A 13392-nucleotide genomic window follows, 5' to 3' on the forward strand; every position below is an offset into this window, starting at 1 on the left:
ACAGAGAACCAAAGACTCCACAGTTCAACCCTGAGCTACAAATATTCTCTTCTGGTGATTCAGGGAGTGAAGTCCAGAGAGAGACCAGTCAACATTGCGTTTTTGAACAAACCTCCCACTTGCGTCAAGAAATCTCCCCAAAGAATTGCCTTCCTCAAAAGTTTGGCTGCTTGTCTTTCCTTTTGGGTATCCCAGATCACCCAGGAGAGGGAACTAGTCAATAGCCAGGACACCTCTGGGGTGATGCGCTGAGCCACTACACTGATTGGTTACCTGATCTGTCGGTTTGTCTTCTTGCTATCCATGGTATTCTAAGAAGTCTTCTCCAACATCCAAGTTGAACAGCAGCCATCCTCTACTATCCTGCTTCTTCAAGGTCCAGATGAACCCCAGGGGGTCCCCAAAAGCTTACATCAAAGAATATTTTTGAATGCTCTATATATCACCTCTTTCTGTCTTCATCTGAGTCACGATGACAGATAGTTTGCCAAGGGACTTCTAATTTTACTTTAAAATGTACTCTAAATTTCATAGATAAATTTCACATAAAATTAGCCAGCCTCAATTTAGCATTTGAAAAGCTGAGGACAACCTCCTCCTGGGTTCCAGTACCACGAAGTGCTGCAGCAACGGGGCACTTGAGTTGCCCAAATTTTGCTAGATAACCGAATAATACCAAACTGTGGACACACAGCAACAAGGATGCAGAACTGAGGAAGGCAGTCACTATTCCGCCTTGTCTCGTTTCAAACAACTCTGAGCTTACCAGATAAAATTCAGGGAGAAGAAAACGAAGTCAGCCACTGCTGAAGCAGCAGCGTCCGTATACCACTAGCAACGTGGAGGTCTCTAAACGGGTTTGGCTTGAATCTTTTAATCATGTCAACATCATGTCACTTAACCGTCTCCTAAAATTCACCTTCTTGCCCTTTCCAAAGCATCTCTCTTCTGCAGCAGGTAAAGACTTCCAACGTTTGGTGGCACGTTTCTTTAAAAAAACTAAATAAATGCCAGATGGAACCATTATCAGCAGTTTACTGAAATGCAGGCCTTGCAAGCTCTTCGGTTCATGACGTCTCTAGAGGGAAGGCTATTTCCTGTGTTACATTAGGCAAATGCAGGAACCAGCAGCCCATTACTTAACACAAAAAAGCACGTGGCTCTTTTCATGGCGTTGCCGTGGCCAAATATTCCACGGAGCAGCGTCAGATGGATTCCTAAGCATATGTCTGGAATATTTTGTGGTTAGGGACAGCTGAGATGTTTAAATTCAGGTGGTCCTCACGTTATGGCCACAACTGAGCCCAAAATTGATGTTGCTAAGTGAAACATTTGTTAAGTAAGTTTTGTCCCATTTTATGACTTTTTTGCCACAGTTGTTAAGTGAATCATGGCATTTGTTACGTTAGTCACATGGTTGTTAAATGAATCTGGATTCCCCACCAACTTTGCTTGTCAAAAGGGGATCACGCAACTCCCCGGGATGCTGTGACCGTCATAAATACATGCCAGTTGACAAGCAACCCACTTTTGATCCCCAGGCCGTGGGGAAGCTGCAAAGGTCAGAAAGTGCAAGGGCTGCTTGTCACTTTTTTCAGTGCCTTGTAACTTCAAACGGTTATTAAACAGGTTGAGGATTGCCAGTATGTGGCTCCGGGATGCATGACAGATCTTGCTAAAACCGGGGCGATTATCACACGGTAAATTGTCTTCTTTCTCTGTATGGTCTAGACCAGGGGTGTCAAACTGCCAACCCGCGGGCCGGACGCGTCGCAATGAAACCGCGCCCACCCCATTGCCGGCAATGGGGAAAAAGCTCTGATATGTCACGTGATGTCACGAGTTTGACATGTCTGGTGTAGACTGTGATATGCAACCTTGGCAAATTTAAGGCTTGTGGACTTCGACTCCCAGAATCCCCAGGAGTCTTAAAGTTGCCACGGTTTGACAATCTTGGTGTAGACCTCCTAAGTTCTGGCTCAAGAGAGTTTGCTGTGTTTACATAATACGCCACGTCCCTTGGGAATTTTGAATTACCTGCCGCAGGGGACAGCTTTTGTGTTGTTGTGTTTATTAAATGTTGCCAATGTACTTATAACCTCTGTTCAAGTGTGGCAAGATGCCTTTCCACCCTGAGCCTCTCCTACGAGGAGTTAGCAATCCTCTTTCGCTCTGGATAGTCTGCTGATTTGCTAAGCATCTTTTCTATCCTAAGAATGCTTTTTTTGCCCCCTATCCTCACCTAAATTATTTCTAAAAATGTTGGCCGGCACTGGGGACAGGTCAAAACCCTGGGCTATCCCACTGCGTGTATTTTAAATTTTTTGGTTGGTCAAATCCTATTTTAAATTGCTTTGCAGGCCTATGGATTGTCCTAGATGCTTAGAGATTTTCATTTTAACTTTGAAACATAAAATGGCAACCCTGAGCATTATTTGCACGGATTTATGAAAATGGGCATATAGAAACTGTCTCCAGGGACTTACGCAGCAAACCTGTATCTTTCATTTAGAAGGGGGAAAAAATCATTTTCATCTGTTCTTCTATAAACCAACATTTCTGATATCTCCAGTGGGGTTGGATAAAAATAGCCACCTTTTTCTTACCCAAAAGTGCTAAGTGTTAAATTCCACAGTGCTTTCTGACAAGTTGATGATTCACCTCATCCCTTTATTTTATTTTAATCTCTTTTTCTTGGAACTAAACCCCTAATGTTTTATCATTTCTTCAGCCACGTCAGTTTTCTTAGACAAACAGGGCAGAGAGGGAGAAAGTCCTACCAAGTCTTTCAGGCTGCATTTGAGAAATTTTGAGATTTCAGGGTTGCATGGAAGATTAAGGTGAGGAAACAGGTACCTGGCCAACTGCAAGCAAACTTTGCTCTGTGGGGGGAAAAAGACCACACAAGTTGTTGGAAGAAAAACAAGGTTTCCTGCAAATCGAGAATTTGTCCAGAAACCCATCAGTTGTTAAGGCAATGTTTCTCAAGCTCAGCCACATTAAGGTGGGTGGACTTCTACCTCCCAGAATTCCCCAGCCAGCCAACACTCATCCATCGTTGTTTATACTTCTGCATTCAAATATATTCTCCACAGAGTATTTGCAGCAGAAAGGCATTGCAAGAACAGAAAGAAAAGAAACATTTCCTCCCCCAAGGAAAAAAATTGCCCAGGGTAGCAAGCATCTCACCTGTTTGCCTGCTTCTGATTGCAATGCTAAAAAGACTCTCCTGCCACCAGATGGTGCCATTCCGTAAAATACATTTCAGGTAGATTTTGCAAAAAGCATATTTCCAAATCAATAGTTCAGGACAGGATTAGCACGCAAGAAGAAGGAAAAAAAGAAAGAAAGAAAAAGAAAGAAAGAAAGAAAGAAAGAAAGAAAGAAAGAAAGAAAGAAAGAAAGAAAGAAAGAAAGAAAGAAAGAAAGAAAGAAAGAAAGAAAGAGGGGGAGGGAGGGGGAGAGAGAAGGAAGGAAGGAAGGAAGGAAGGAAGGAAGGAAGGAAGGAAGGAAGGAAGGAAACGTAGACCAGGGGTGGGTAACTGTGGGAACTTTACAACATGCTGGCTCAGGAATTCTGGGAGTTGAAATCCACTGGTCATAAAGTTGGCGTAGTTGCCCACCCCTGGCATAGACAATACCAAATTAAATGCAGCAATGTTCTAAAGCCATTCGTTGTGGTGCAAACCAGCAGTATTTCTAGCTTCCTATTGTAAGCAGGTATGAAGTGGACATGGGGTATGTGCTGGTTAATTTACCAAACCAACCTATAACGAAGGTATTTGGAATGCAATATTGGAGGAGGGGCACAGGATTTTGTCCTGATGCAATGGGAAAAAATCTCCCTGTGCCCCACCTAGCTGGCCCTCCCGCTGAGTGTGCTGGGTAGCCTTCATCTCACAGGGTGTCCTTCATTGTCATGCAATGCGCTTGCCATTCTCCAGAGTGACTGCTTGTTTACCCATTTTTATTCCTGGCTGCACTTGCAAGGTGTCCTCAAGGCAGTGCTCAGGAGGGCATTTCATCATGACATATTTATAGATCTCCCCCCCCCCCCCGAGGTCAAGCACACGTTGCCCAGTGAGCTGCATGAGCTCAAACCTAAAACCTCTGCCTGAATCCAGCCTGTTGCTTCATAGCTCATGTGGACTAGGCTCTTTATTTCCCTTCAGATTTTAACTTCCGCCAACTGTAGGTGTGTCCACACAACTTCTGAGTTTTCACTTCAGACTTCCTTCAGGGCTCTGGTTGCAATGAGTAACCTGGGGGCATCTTTCTCTTGGAGGACCCAAATAGTCCTTGCCGTCATCAAACCACAGAATGATACTCATTATTCCAGATCTACGTTCATTTGGGGGGTGGCAGGAGGGGAAGCAGACATGGATTTCCTGGAAGATGGCAGACCTTCCCTGGGCGACTGCCAAGACACGGTTAAGATCAATAGCAGGGTTTGCCTTTCTGGAGACTGACAACGAACAATGGAAAGTTATGTTTGCAGGGCCATTCAGTCTTGCCCGAGAGTGAGATGCAAGGCAGGGCTGACCACTGGAAAACCACAACTGTCTTCGAAATGGTAGCAGTGGACACACGTCCTCAAGATTCTCAGCGTTAGGATTTTTTCTCCTAATTGTTTCTTGGTGGAATTCAAAAAAGGACTCTTTCTGCATTTGCACCCTCCTGCTTTTTTGCTTCCCTGATTTTATTGGCATGGTTTATGCTGCCACAATGATACAGTTTTTGGTGGGGTGCCCAGCTTGGGCTGCCCATCTAGTCAACTGGTAAAACTGGTGGGGTACCCAGCGGAGGGCTACTTTGGGATGGTGGCTTTTGAATTGTGCATCTTGCCCGGAAGTGATGGCAGGTCAAGTCACTGGTGAAAGTTGCTCACCCATATTGAAACTCCCTCAGATCTCCTCCTCCTCCTCCTCCTCCCACCTGCTGAATGCCCCAAATTCTCTTTCCATCTACAGGCCAACACATCATAGGCCACACTCTTGTTCTTTCACAGCTCTCCTTTATGGTGATGTTTCTCAACCTCAGCCACTGCAGGTGTGTGGACATCAACTCCCAGAATTCCCCAGCCAGCCAGGCCAATTCTGGGTGTCAATAGCCATCTGTCTTCAAACTGCCAAGGTTGAGAAATTTAAGAATTTCATGCCACTCCCATCGGCAGGCTAGAAACCAGAGTCAGGGCCTAGATCAGGGGTAGGCAACCTTGGCTGTTTTATGACTCGTGGACTTCAACTCCCAGAATTGCTGAGCCAGCCTGGCTTAGGAATTCTTGAAGTTGAAGTCCACGAGTCATAAAAGAGCCAAGGTTGCCTACCCCTGGCCTAGATCTTTTGTTCTACTTGGCCAGGGCCCACATTCATAAATACTTTCAAAAAAGCAAACAATACAAGTCCGAAACCACAAAAATGCAGTGCAGAAAGGGAAACCTGATGCATAGATGCCAACGGATACCTGGCCAGCCAAGGCAAAGGGCACAGGTAAGTTGGAAAACGCATCTGCCTCCAACATGGTTTCTTCTGCAGTGGTTGACCAACTGCACCCCAAAGGCCAGAAGACCTCCACAACATTAAACCTACAATCTGCAATTTTCCTTTCCCAGTCAGAACACCTGGTAACTCAGGTCCTTTTGTTTCTTAGAAAAATTCAAAATCAGGAACCTCCTGTTTGTCCTCTTATCAACACCTGGTCCTGAGCACTCTCGCCCTCCTGATGTTCCTTTGCTCAAGAGCAGCTATGCGTGAAAGGTATCTCTCCCAGGAACGTCAAACAACTTGGTTCAACATCCTTGTCCACATAGGTTATCTCAGTGTCAACAAAGAAGAATGCCAGTAATGAATCACAACTCTTATAGTTACAGCCCCAAAGTCTATGGCTAGAGCTGTGTTTGTGATCCGGATGAAACAGGATGCTTCCTTGTAAACCCGCTCGCCTGAATGTAGTTGGTGCACATAATTTTAGCATCTCAGGACCCAGCCAGGACCCCCTGTAGAGATTCCTGGGGCAAAGCTTTAGATGAGGGCAGTGGTGGGATTCAAATATGTGAACAACCAGTTCTCTGCATGGATGCTGCTTCCGGAAGTCCACTCTGGGCCTGGGCAACAAAAAAATAGCTACCGGTTCTGCCCAAGTGGTGCGAACCAGCTGAATCCCACCACTGGATGAGGGACTGAAAACTTCCTTGTCTAGACTAACCTGCACTGGGAACACGGATGGAGCAATCTACTTGCCTCTTCAGCTCAGAAGATGGTTCCTTATCTCCTCCTTCCCAACCCTTTTTCACTGGAGGGGCAAGAGAGTGAATCTGGACCCTGCAAACCCTAGCTTCTGCCAGGGAGTGGTAGGCCTGACTAGAAGACCCTGAAGGTCTCACCCAATCCTATGATTCTACAATTGAGTGAGGACCCTCTTGATCTGAGATATTACTTGATTTGGGTCAACACAAAGAAGGCTATCTCAACATTGCCCAGCTCTGCAAGCTGTGATTCCTCACCTGAACCCACCCACTTGCATTTGGTTTTAATTTTTTAAACACCCCCCCCCAAATTTGGCCACAAAAGAAACAATATCATGTCTAAGTAGAACACGGAAGGGGTTAAAAGACAGCGCTAGTTCAGGTTGGCCAAGATTCTCTGGTATGTATTCAGTTGGGCCATTTATGAAAATTGATTGTTTATTGTCCCTTGTTGAAGGCTCAGGAAGATTCTCATAAATCCATCCAGGTACCTTGATTGGGGGGCCACCCTCCTCCTTCCTGTTCAACTTGAATGGGAAGGTGGATTTTCGTCTTGGCTGCAGTGGACTGTTTCAAAATAAGTGGTGCTTGTAAAACACCACCGATTAGAATCAAGGTAGCAATTGCTGGTAATTCATTAATAGAGAAGAACTGGATGCCTCATTAAAGCATCATCTGGGTAGCATTTCACATGCAATTTAGCTGCCAGGGTTGAGACCATTTCTGGTCCTGCCAACTCAGGAGGTCACGACAGCCTTGCCTGGTCCACCTGTCTTGACTCCGGGAGGAGAAAAGAAGGTGGGGGGAGGGGTAACTTGGGCAGATGGTCTACCTTCTACCAACCAACTGATTTTGCAGCTTCAATACGAAAACTCTTCCCAGCTGCAGCCACAGTGATCTACAGGCCCCAGTGAAGAAGCAGCCATGGGAAGACTTGGATGAACTTTTTGCCTGAAACAGGCGGGGGGGGGGAATTGATGTTCTCCACTTACATCAGTTTTTTTTAGTGATGGTTCAAAGGTAGAATGGCACTGAAAAATGTGACTTATGACTGTTTTTCATAGTTATGACCTTTGCAGCATCTCCATGGGCAGGTGATCAAAATTCAGATGCTTGGCAAGTGACTCGTATTTATAACCGTGGCTGTGTCCCGAGGTCACAACTTTTGCAACTTTTGCCAAGCAGTCAGTGGAGAAGCCAGATTCACTTAACAACCAGGTTACTAACTTATCAAGTACAGTGATTCACTTAACAACTGTGGCAAGAAAGATCATAATATGGGGCAAAATTCACTTAACAGCTGTCAAATTTAACAACAGAAATTGTGTTCATACGTTGAGGACTACCTGTATGGCATATGAATGCAATGACTGGATTGTTTGAGAAAATGGAAGCTCTTGTTTAACACTAAAGTCAAGGATGAATTTACCTTCAGTAAAAGAAGACAGACGTTGCTCTGTTTTACATTTATTGTTTCTTTCTATAATTTTTGTTTTTGCACTTCTCTCTCTCTCTCTCTCTCTCTCTCTCTCTCTCTGAGCTGTTTTTCTCTTTGACCATTTGTTTTCATCAGTTTATATTTTATTTAAAAAATTAATAAAGTTATAAGCTATCGCATTCAGCAGAGCTAAGACGTTTTCCATACAATATTTCACAGGACTTAGATGACTCCACGAGGCATCACTTTTCAGACATCCCTCTGAAGGTCAAACTGCAAAGTTCCTCTAGGCCAACTGACTTGCTGATCCATGAATCAGGCTGTTCTCTACTTGCGTCCTCTATTGAGTCCAGTGAGATTTACTCCCAGGTAAGAACCTTTGCAACTGCACCCAGAGTTGAGTTTCTTTTCAAAAATTGTCCACTTCTTGATTCCTCTATTCTGGGAACATTTTGTCCCCACCCATCCAGTGATTGTCTTCTGAGACGTAAGGCATGTTTCACATATCCTACACCTGGACATCTAATCCACATCTCCTTTGTGAAGCTGCTAGAACTTGACGTTGCTTCTAAAAGGTCACCAAACAAGCTCAGAAACAGCTCCTCAGCTTCTCCCTGTTGGTTCATGGCTGTGATATGAATGGCCACACCTCTGGATTGGAGAGATCCGAGACCCTGGGCAAATGGGAAGGCAGCCTCTCTCAGCCCCGCCCCATCTGAACTCTACCTGCAACTCATCACAGCTCTCAGGTTACACTGGTGAGCAAGCCAGCCATGCAGAGATGAGGAGGGGCTCTCCTTCCGAGCCCAAGTAAACCACCTGTTACCTGCGCTGATTCCAACACGAGAACTTTGAATCTTCCAGAGGAGTTTGGAAGCAGAGATTTAGATTTCAGAAGCTGGAGAATCGGTTGCTCTCCGAAGATGTATTTGGGAGATAAAAGGTTCCTGTGTCAGATTCCACACCTACTGGCACTGGGGACTCTCATGTTGCTGGCCACAGTCATGCTGAAGTACAGCCGTTGGCAGTGTGACCCCAGCTCTCTAGAGAGAGAGAGCACGGGCCCCCGAGGTCAGTACTGCAAGGACCAGTTGTACCAGTCAGTGAGACTCTCCCCCGTGGAGAACATCAGTTGCTCTCGGATCAGCCGAGGGGACACAAAGGCTTTGCAGGACGCTCTGGTGAGCAAGATGCAATGGAAGAACAAGCGGGTGGCCCTAGACGAGATGTTCTACCTGAACGCAACCAAGGATTGTCAGAACTTTAAAGAAGAGAGAAGATTCATTGGGTTCCACCTGAGTGAAGAGGAAGAAAACTTCCCGATTGCTTATTCCATGGTGATCCACGAGAACATCGAGATGTTTGAAAGGTTACTGAGATCCATCTTTGCTCCTCAGAACGTATACTGTGTCCACGTGGACAGCAAATCTCCCAAACCTTTCCAAAAAGCCGTTCGGGCCATTGCCTCCTGCTTCGACAATGTTTTTCTGGCTTCTAAGCAGGAGAGCGTGGTGTACGCCTCTTGGTCGAGGGTCCAAGCTGATCTGAACTGCATGAAGGACCTGCTTCAAAGCAAGGTGCGTTGGAGGTACCTCCTGAACACCTGCGGGACCGATTTCCCTATCAAGACGAACACAGAGATTGTCCGAGCCCTAAAACTGCTGAATGGGAAAAACAACATGGAGTCTGAGAAACCGTCATCCTATAAAAGGAACCGCTGGAAATACCACCATGAAGTGACCAATGGCATCGTCCAGACCAAGATGACAAAGGGCCCCCCTCCCCAAAAGTCTCCCATGTTCACTGGCAGCGCCTACATCGTGGTCACCAGGGAGTTTGTCCAGCACCTCTTTGAGGACCCCACCGCCAGGCGCTTGATCGAGTGGTGCAAGGATACGTACAGCCCGGATGAGCATCTCTGGGCCACCTTGCATCGGATGCCAGAGGTGCCAGGCTCAGTCCCTCCCAATGACAAATTTGACCTCACAGATATGAACGCCATTGCCCGGCTGGTGAAGTGGGCCTACATCGAAGGGGACATCAGCAAGGGAGCCCCTTACGGCCAGTGTTCTGGAGTCTACCGGCGGGCAGTCTGCGTGTATGGATTTGGAGACCTCCCCTGGCTACTCTCACAGCATCACCTCTTTGCCAACAAGTTCGACCCCAGCATTGACGACTACGTCATCCAGTGTTTGGAAGAGTATCTGCGCTACAAGACCATCTACCAAGAGCCCCTTTGAGCGTGGCCCAGCCCTCAAGAAGGACAGACAGGGGATTCCGCTAAGAGCAGGACATACAAGTTTTGGGTCTATCAGATGTGCCGGACTTCATGTCATAGACCTTTGGCATTCTGAAAGACTTTTTCCTCCTAGATCTGACATTCAGGGACCTTGCAAGCCATCAGGTAGGGAGATGATTCCCCTGCCCTGCCCCCGGGGCAGAGGGTGGAAGGGGACTTGCGCAACCACACTCCGTTCAGTTTCAGCAGAACTGGCACTGTGGGTTGGAATTATGACTCATTCTCCTGCCTTGCGTTGCTTCCTTGTTGTGGGAAAAATGTGTGTCTGATGAACATAAGTATTTGGATTCTGTCCTCCTATATTTTTAAGATATGGTGGTAAGGAGAAGCTGGCATTTTATCATTTCCATTGATCTGTTTTCTGTAGGGGGGAAACAGCCGCTGATCGGGTAAGAGGAAACTGTTTGGGAAGGTGTTCCTCCTCCAGACCCCTCCTCCCCTCCACCTCCTCTTCCCCATCCCTTTACAGCTTCCCAGGCACCAGATTTCCATGCAGCTTACTATGTAAGTAAATTGGCATCTTATTTCTCAACACGGCTATGCCTTTCACTCAATTTTCATTTCCAAGTGGTATCAAATGTCAAAAGAATATCTTGCTTTTTATATTCTGTATGAAGCTACTAGGCTGTCTGCTTCCTGGTGATAAGCCAGGAATGCTTTCTTGAGCCTTACAGGTTGTATAGATATTGCCAGCTTATAACGCCAGTCTGTTCTTGCCAGGGTAGCTCGTCCCTTCCTCAGCCGAAAAGGCCTTCTTGTCAGCAAGTGCTATCGTTTTTCACCTTCTCCACTGGCTAGAGGACGTTCCTTCAGCTATCTGGGGGATTTGGGGAGTTGAAGTCCATTCCTTTCATAGCATGCATCCGGGAATTGAAGTCCGCCTCTCTTAAAGCATCCTGGCTGGGGAATCCTGGGAGTCCACCCATCTTAAAGTTGACATGGCTGAGAAACACCAGCTTCCACATTCAGATTGTCTTAACATAAACCAAGAAGGAAAGATGGGCCTAAGGATTAGTTGGGAAGAGAGTATTTGTAGGGACGGTGGGAAGTGTAGTCCAACATATCTGGTGGACACCAGGTTAAAGAAGATTGACAGTCTTTTGTTGATCTTCATCTCTCGGTGGTTTATCCATGCTACGTTGTGCCATGATATGATGGTGCTCAAATACGTTTTAAGATTGCCATTGAAGTCCTACCTATTTCCATGTATGTAAATCCAGGGGCTAACGTCACACCGTGGTTCCAGGGGTTTATTTATGCATGTGCCAAAGTGTGTGTGTCTATATGCAAAAAGGCCACACTGTGAAAACATCAGAATAAACTAAACCGCAGTTTCTACTTTTGGTTTTTGTGGAAACTTTGCCTTTCACGCTAAATCCAGGAGAACTTTTGATGATGATCCAGGGCAATTTGCAGGCAATTTTCTTTGGGGAGGAAATGTCTAGGGAGTTCTCTCCAAGAGGGAAAGGGATCCAAGAAGGAAGGATCAGCAGTGCAGCTGATCTGGTTCCCTGGACAACACCTGATGAGGCAACAACTTAATTCCACAGCTGCTACGCAACGCCAGGTCCAAAGAACGCCCTTCTTACAAAGCTACAGCTGTGGGCGGAAAAGATATTTATTCCTTTTTTTCCCCTTTGCCCTTACCTTGAAAAAGAGCCTTACTGGCAATACCTGTTTTATTGCACACTTCTTCTGGATCTCCCTTGCCAAGCGCTCAAAGGGCAGTGCCAATCGAAGGCCTCTTGAGAAGAACCGTCTTCTCCCTGGGCTGGGTGAGTTGCTGCTGACCTGCCACACCAGCACAGAGGTCTCTGGTGGGTTCGTGCCAGGCTGTGTTTAAGTTGAGGGACGCATGAGTGGGGTAGGTTTGGTAGCAGCAGCCAAATCTTCCCCAATTCTTTAGCATTGGAAGTCAAAAGAGGGAAGCTATGCATTAATGGAAGAATATCTCCAGCTGCCTCAAACCGGCCGTTCAATGTAGCAAAACCAAAACTCGCTTGTGCGCAGTGCTGCAATAAATATGCAGGAAGGAAAGCGCAGCCACACGGCAAATAAGCTACTCAAATAATTGTTAATTACAACCATCAAATTTTATTTTGCAAGGTAACACCGCAGGACGTAGAAAGCTTCCCCCCCCTTCCAAGAAAAGCAAACAAACCCAGCCTCTCCCTGGAGGAAATTACCCAAGAGAATCATCAAAGGAGCAATTGTTTGAGTGGAATTTTGCCACACATCATGGAACTAAAGTGACATGGAAACACAGACTCAGCAAGCCCAAAGAAGCAAAATTAAGCTGGTAAATCAGTTCAGGATTAGATAGGTTTTACCTGTTCTGTTTTCTATCTGCTCATAAACTAGATGCACAAACGTTTGCTCAAGTATTGACATCAAGCTGACCAATCCACGGTTACCTGGGAGCGCTTCTCAACAATTTCACCCATCTCCTATTTCTTTGATATGTCCCCAACTCTGAGCTCAGCTAAACCTCCCTTTGCACCTACAGATACTTCTCAACAGAGGACTGCAAAGGAGCTTGCCCATGATGCTCCTGTGCCATGACCGTTGAGCGCTTGATCCCGTGACCACAGATCATCAATCAAATCCGGGGCATAAGTCTTTTTCAGGTCAGCTGTTAAGCAAAGGGTCATAGGTCAGGGACTACCTGTACAAGAGACACATTTTGTTATTTTGTGTGTGTGCGTGTGTGCGTGTTCCACAGCTGGTGCCTTGGGTCACTATGATGTAAGCTTTGAGCAAGGGTATCCAGACTTGGTCAGGTTAAGCCTTGTGGACTTCTACTCCCAGAATTCCCCATGCTGGCTGGGGATTTCTGGGAGCTGAAGTCCACAAGGCTTAAAGTAGCCGAAGTTGGACACCCCTGCCTTAGCAAGAGTGAATTTAAATGTCAATTTCAATGCTTTTAGCAGACAGCTTGGAAGACCCCAAGAAGAGGGCAAGGGTCTGCTAGAACAGAAGGCAGCCAAACAACAAATGAGGAACAATCAATCATAGTTCATTCTATCCACCATGAGCTTCTGCAACTCTGGTTTAGACTTATAGATTTGTAAAGTCATTCTGAAGCAGGGCAACCTGTTTTTACATCACTCATGCATCTGTCATAGTACTGTAGGTTTTTACTTTCAAGAAATTTCCGCTTGGCCAAAGCTTTTTTAAAAAAATCAGTAATCTACTACATCCAGCAGCCATTGGATCTCCAGATCTGTTTGGTGAAGCGTTGCTAAGTGCTGCATGCAGAAAACGAGGGCCAGTTTTAAGCCTTTTGTAAAGGATTCCACCGCTGCCCAACCACACCTTCATCGAAAAGCAGTCCTAAAAGTGAACGAGACAAACATACGTGCCTGGCCTTGAAGCCGACCTCCTCGTCAAGAGGGCACAAAGGATATTCAC

At 46.1% G+C, this 13392-nt stretch overlaps 1 protein-coding gene across 1 annotated transcript; it reads left to right on the forward strand.

The window, feature by feature from the left end:
* The first annotated feature begins 8106 nt into the window (after positions 1-8106).
* On the forward strand, positions 8107-11250 carry GCNT3 (glucosaminyl (N-acetyl) transferase 3, mucin type). Its single transcript, XM_081337155.1, has one exon. It carries the CDS (start codon positions 8606-8608, stop codon positions 9920-9922), a length of 1317 nt encoding a protein of 438 aa, XP_081193281.1. The 5' UTR covers positions 8107-8605; the 3' UTR covers positions 9923-11250.
* Positions 11251-13392: the final 2142 nt, after the last annotated feature.

Source organism: Vipera berus (genome assembly GCF_964194415.1).
Source record: "Vipera berus genome assembly, chromosome: 12".
Lineage (NCBI taxonomy): Eukaryota > Metazoa > Chordata > Lepidosauria > Squamata > Viperidae > Vipera > Vipera berus.

Coding starts and splice junctions, on each gene's coding strand:
- GCNT3 (XM_081337155.1), top strand. CDS start 8,606: ATGTATTTGGGAGATAAAAGGTTCCTGTGTCAGATTCCACACCTACTG.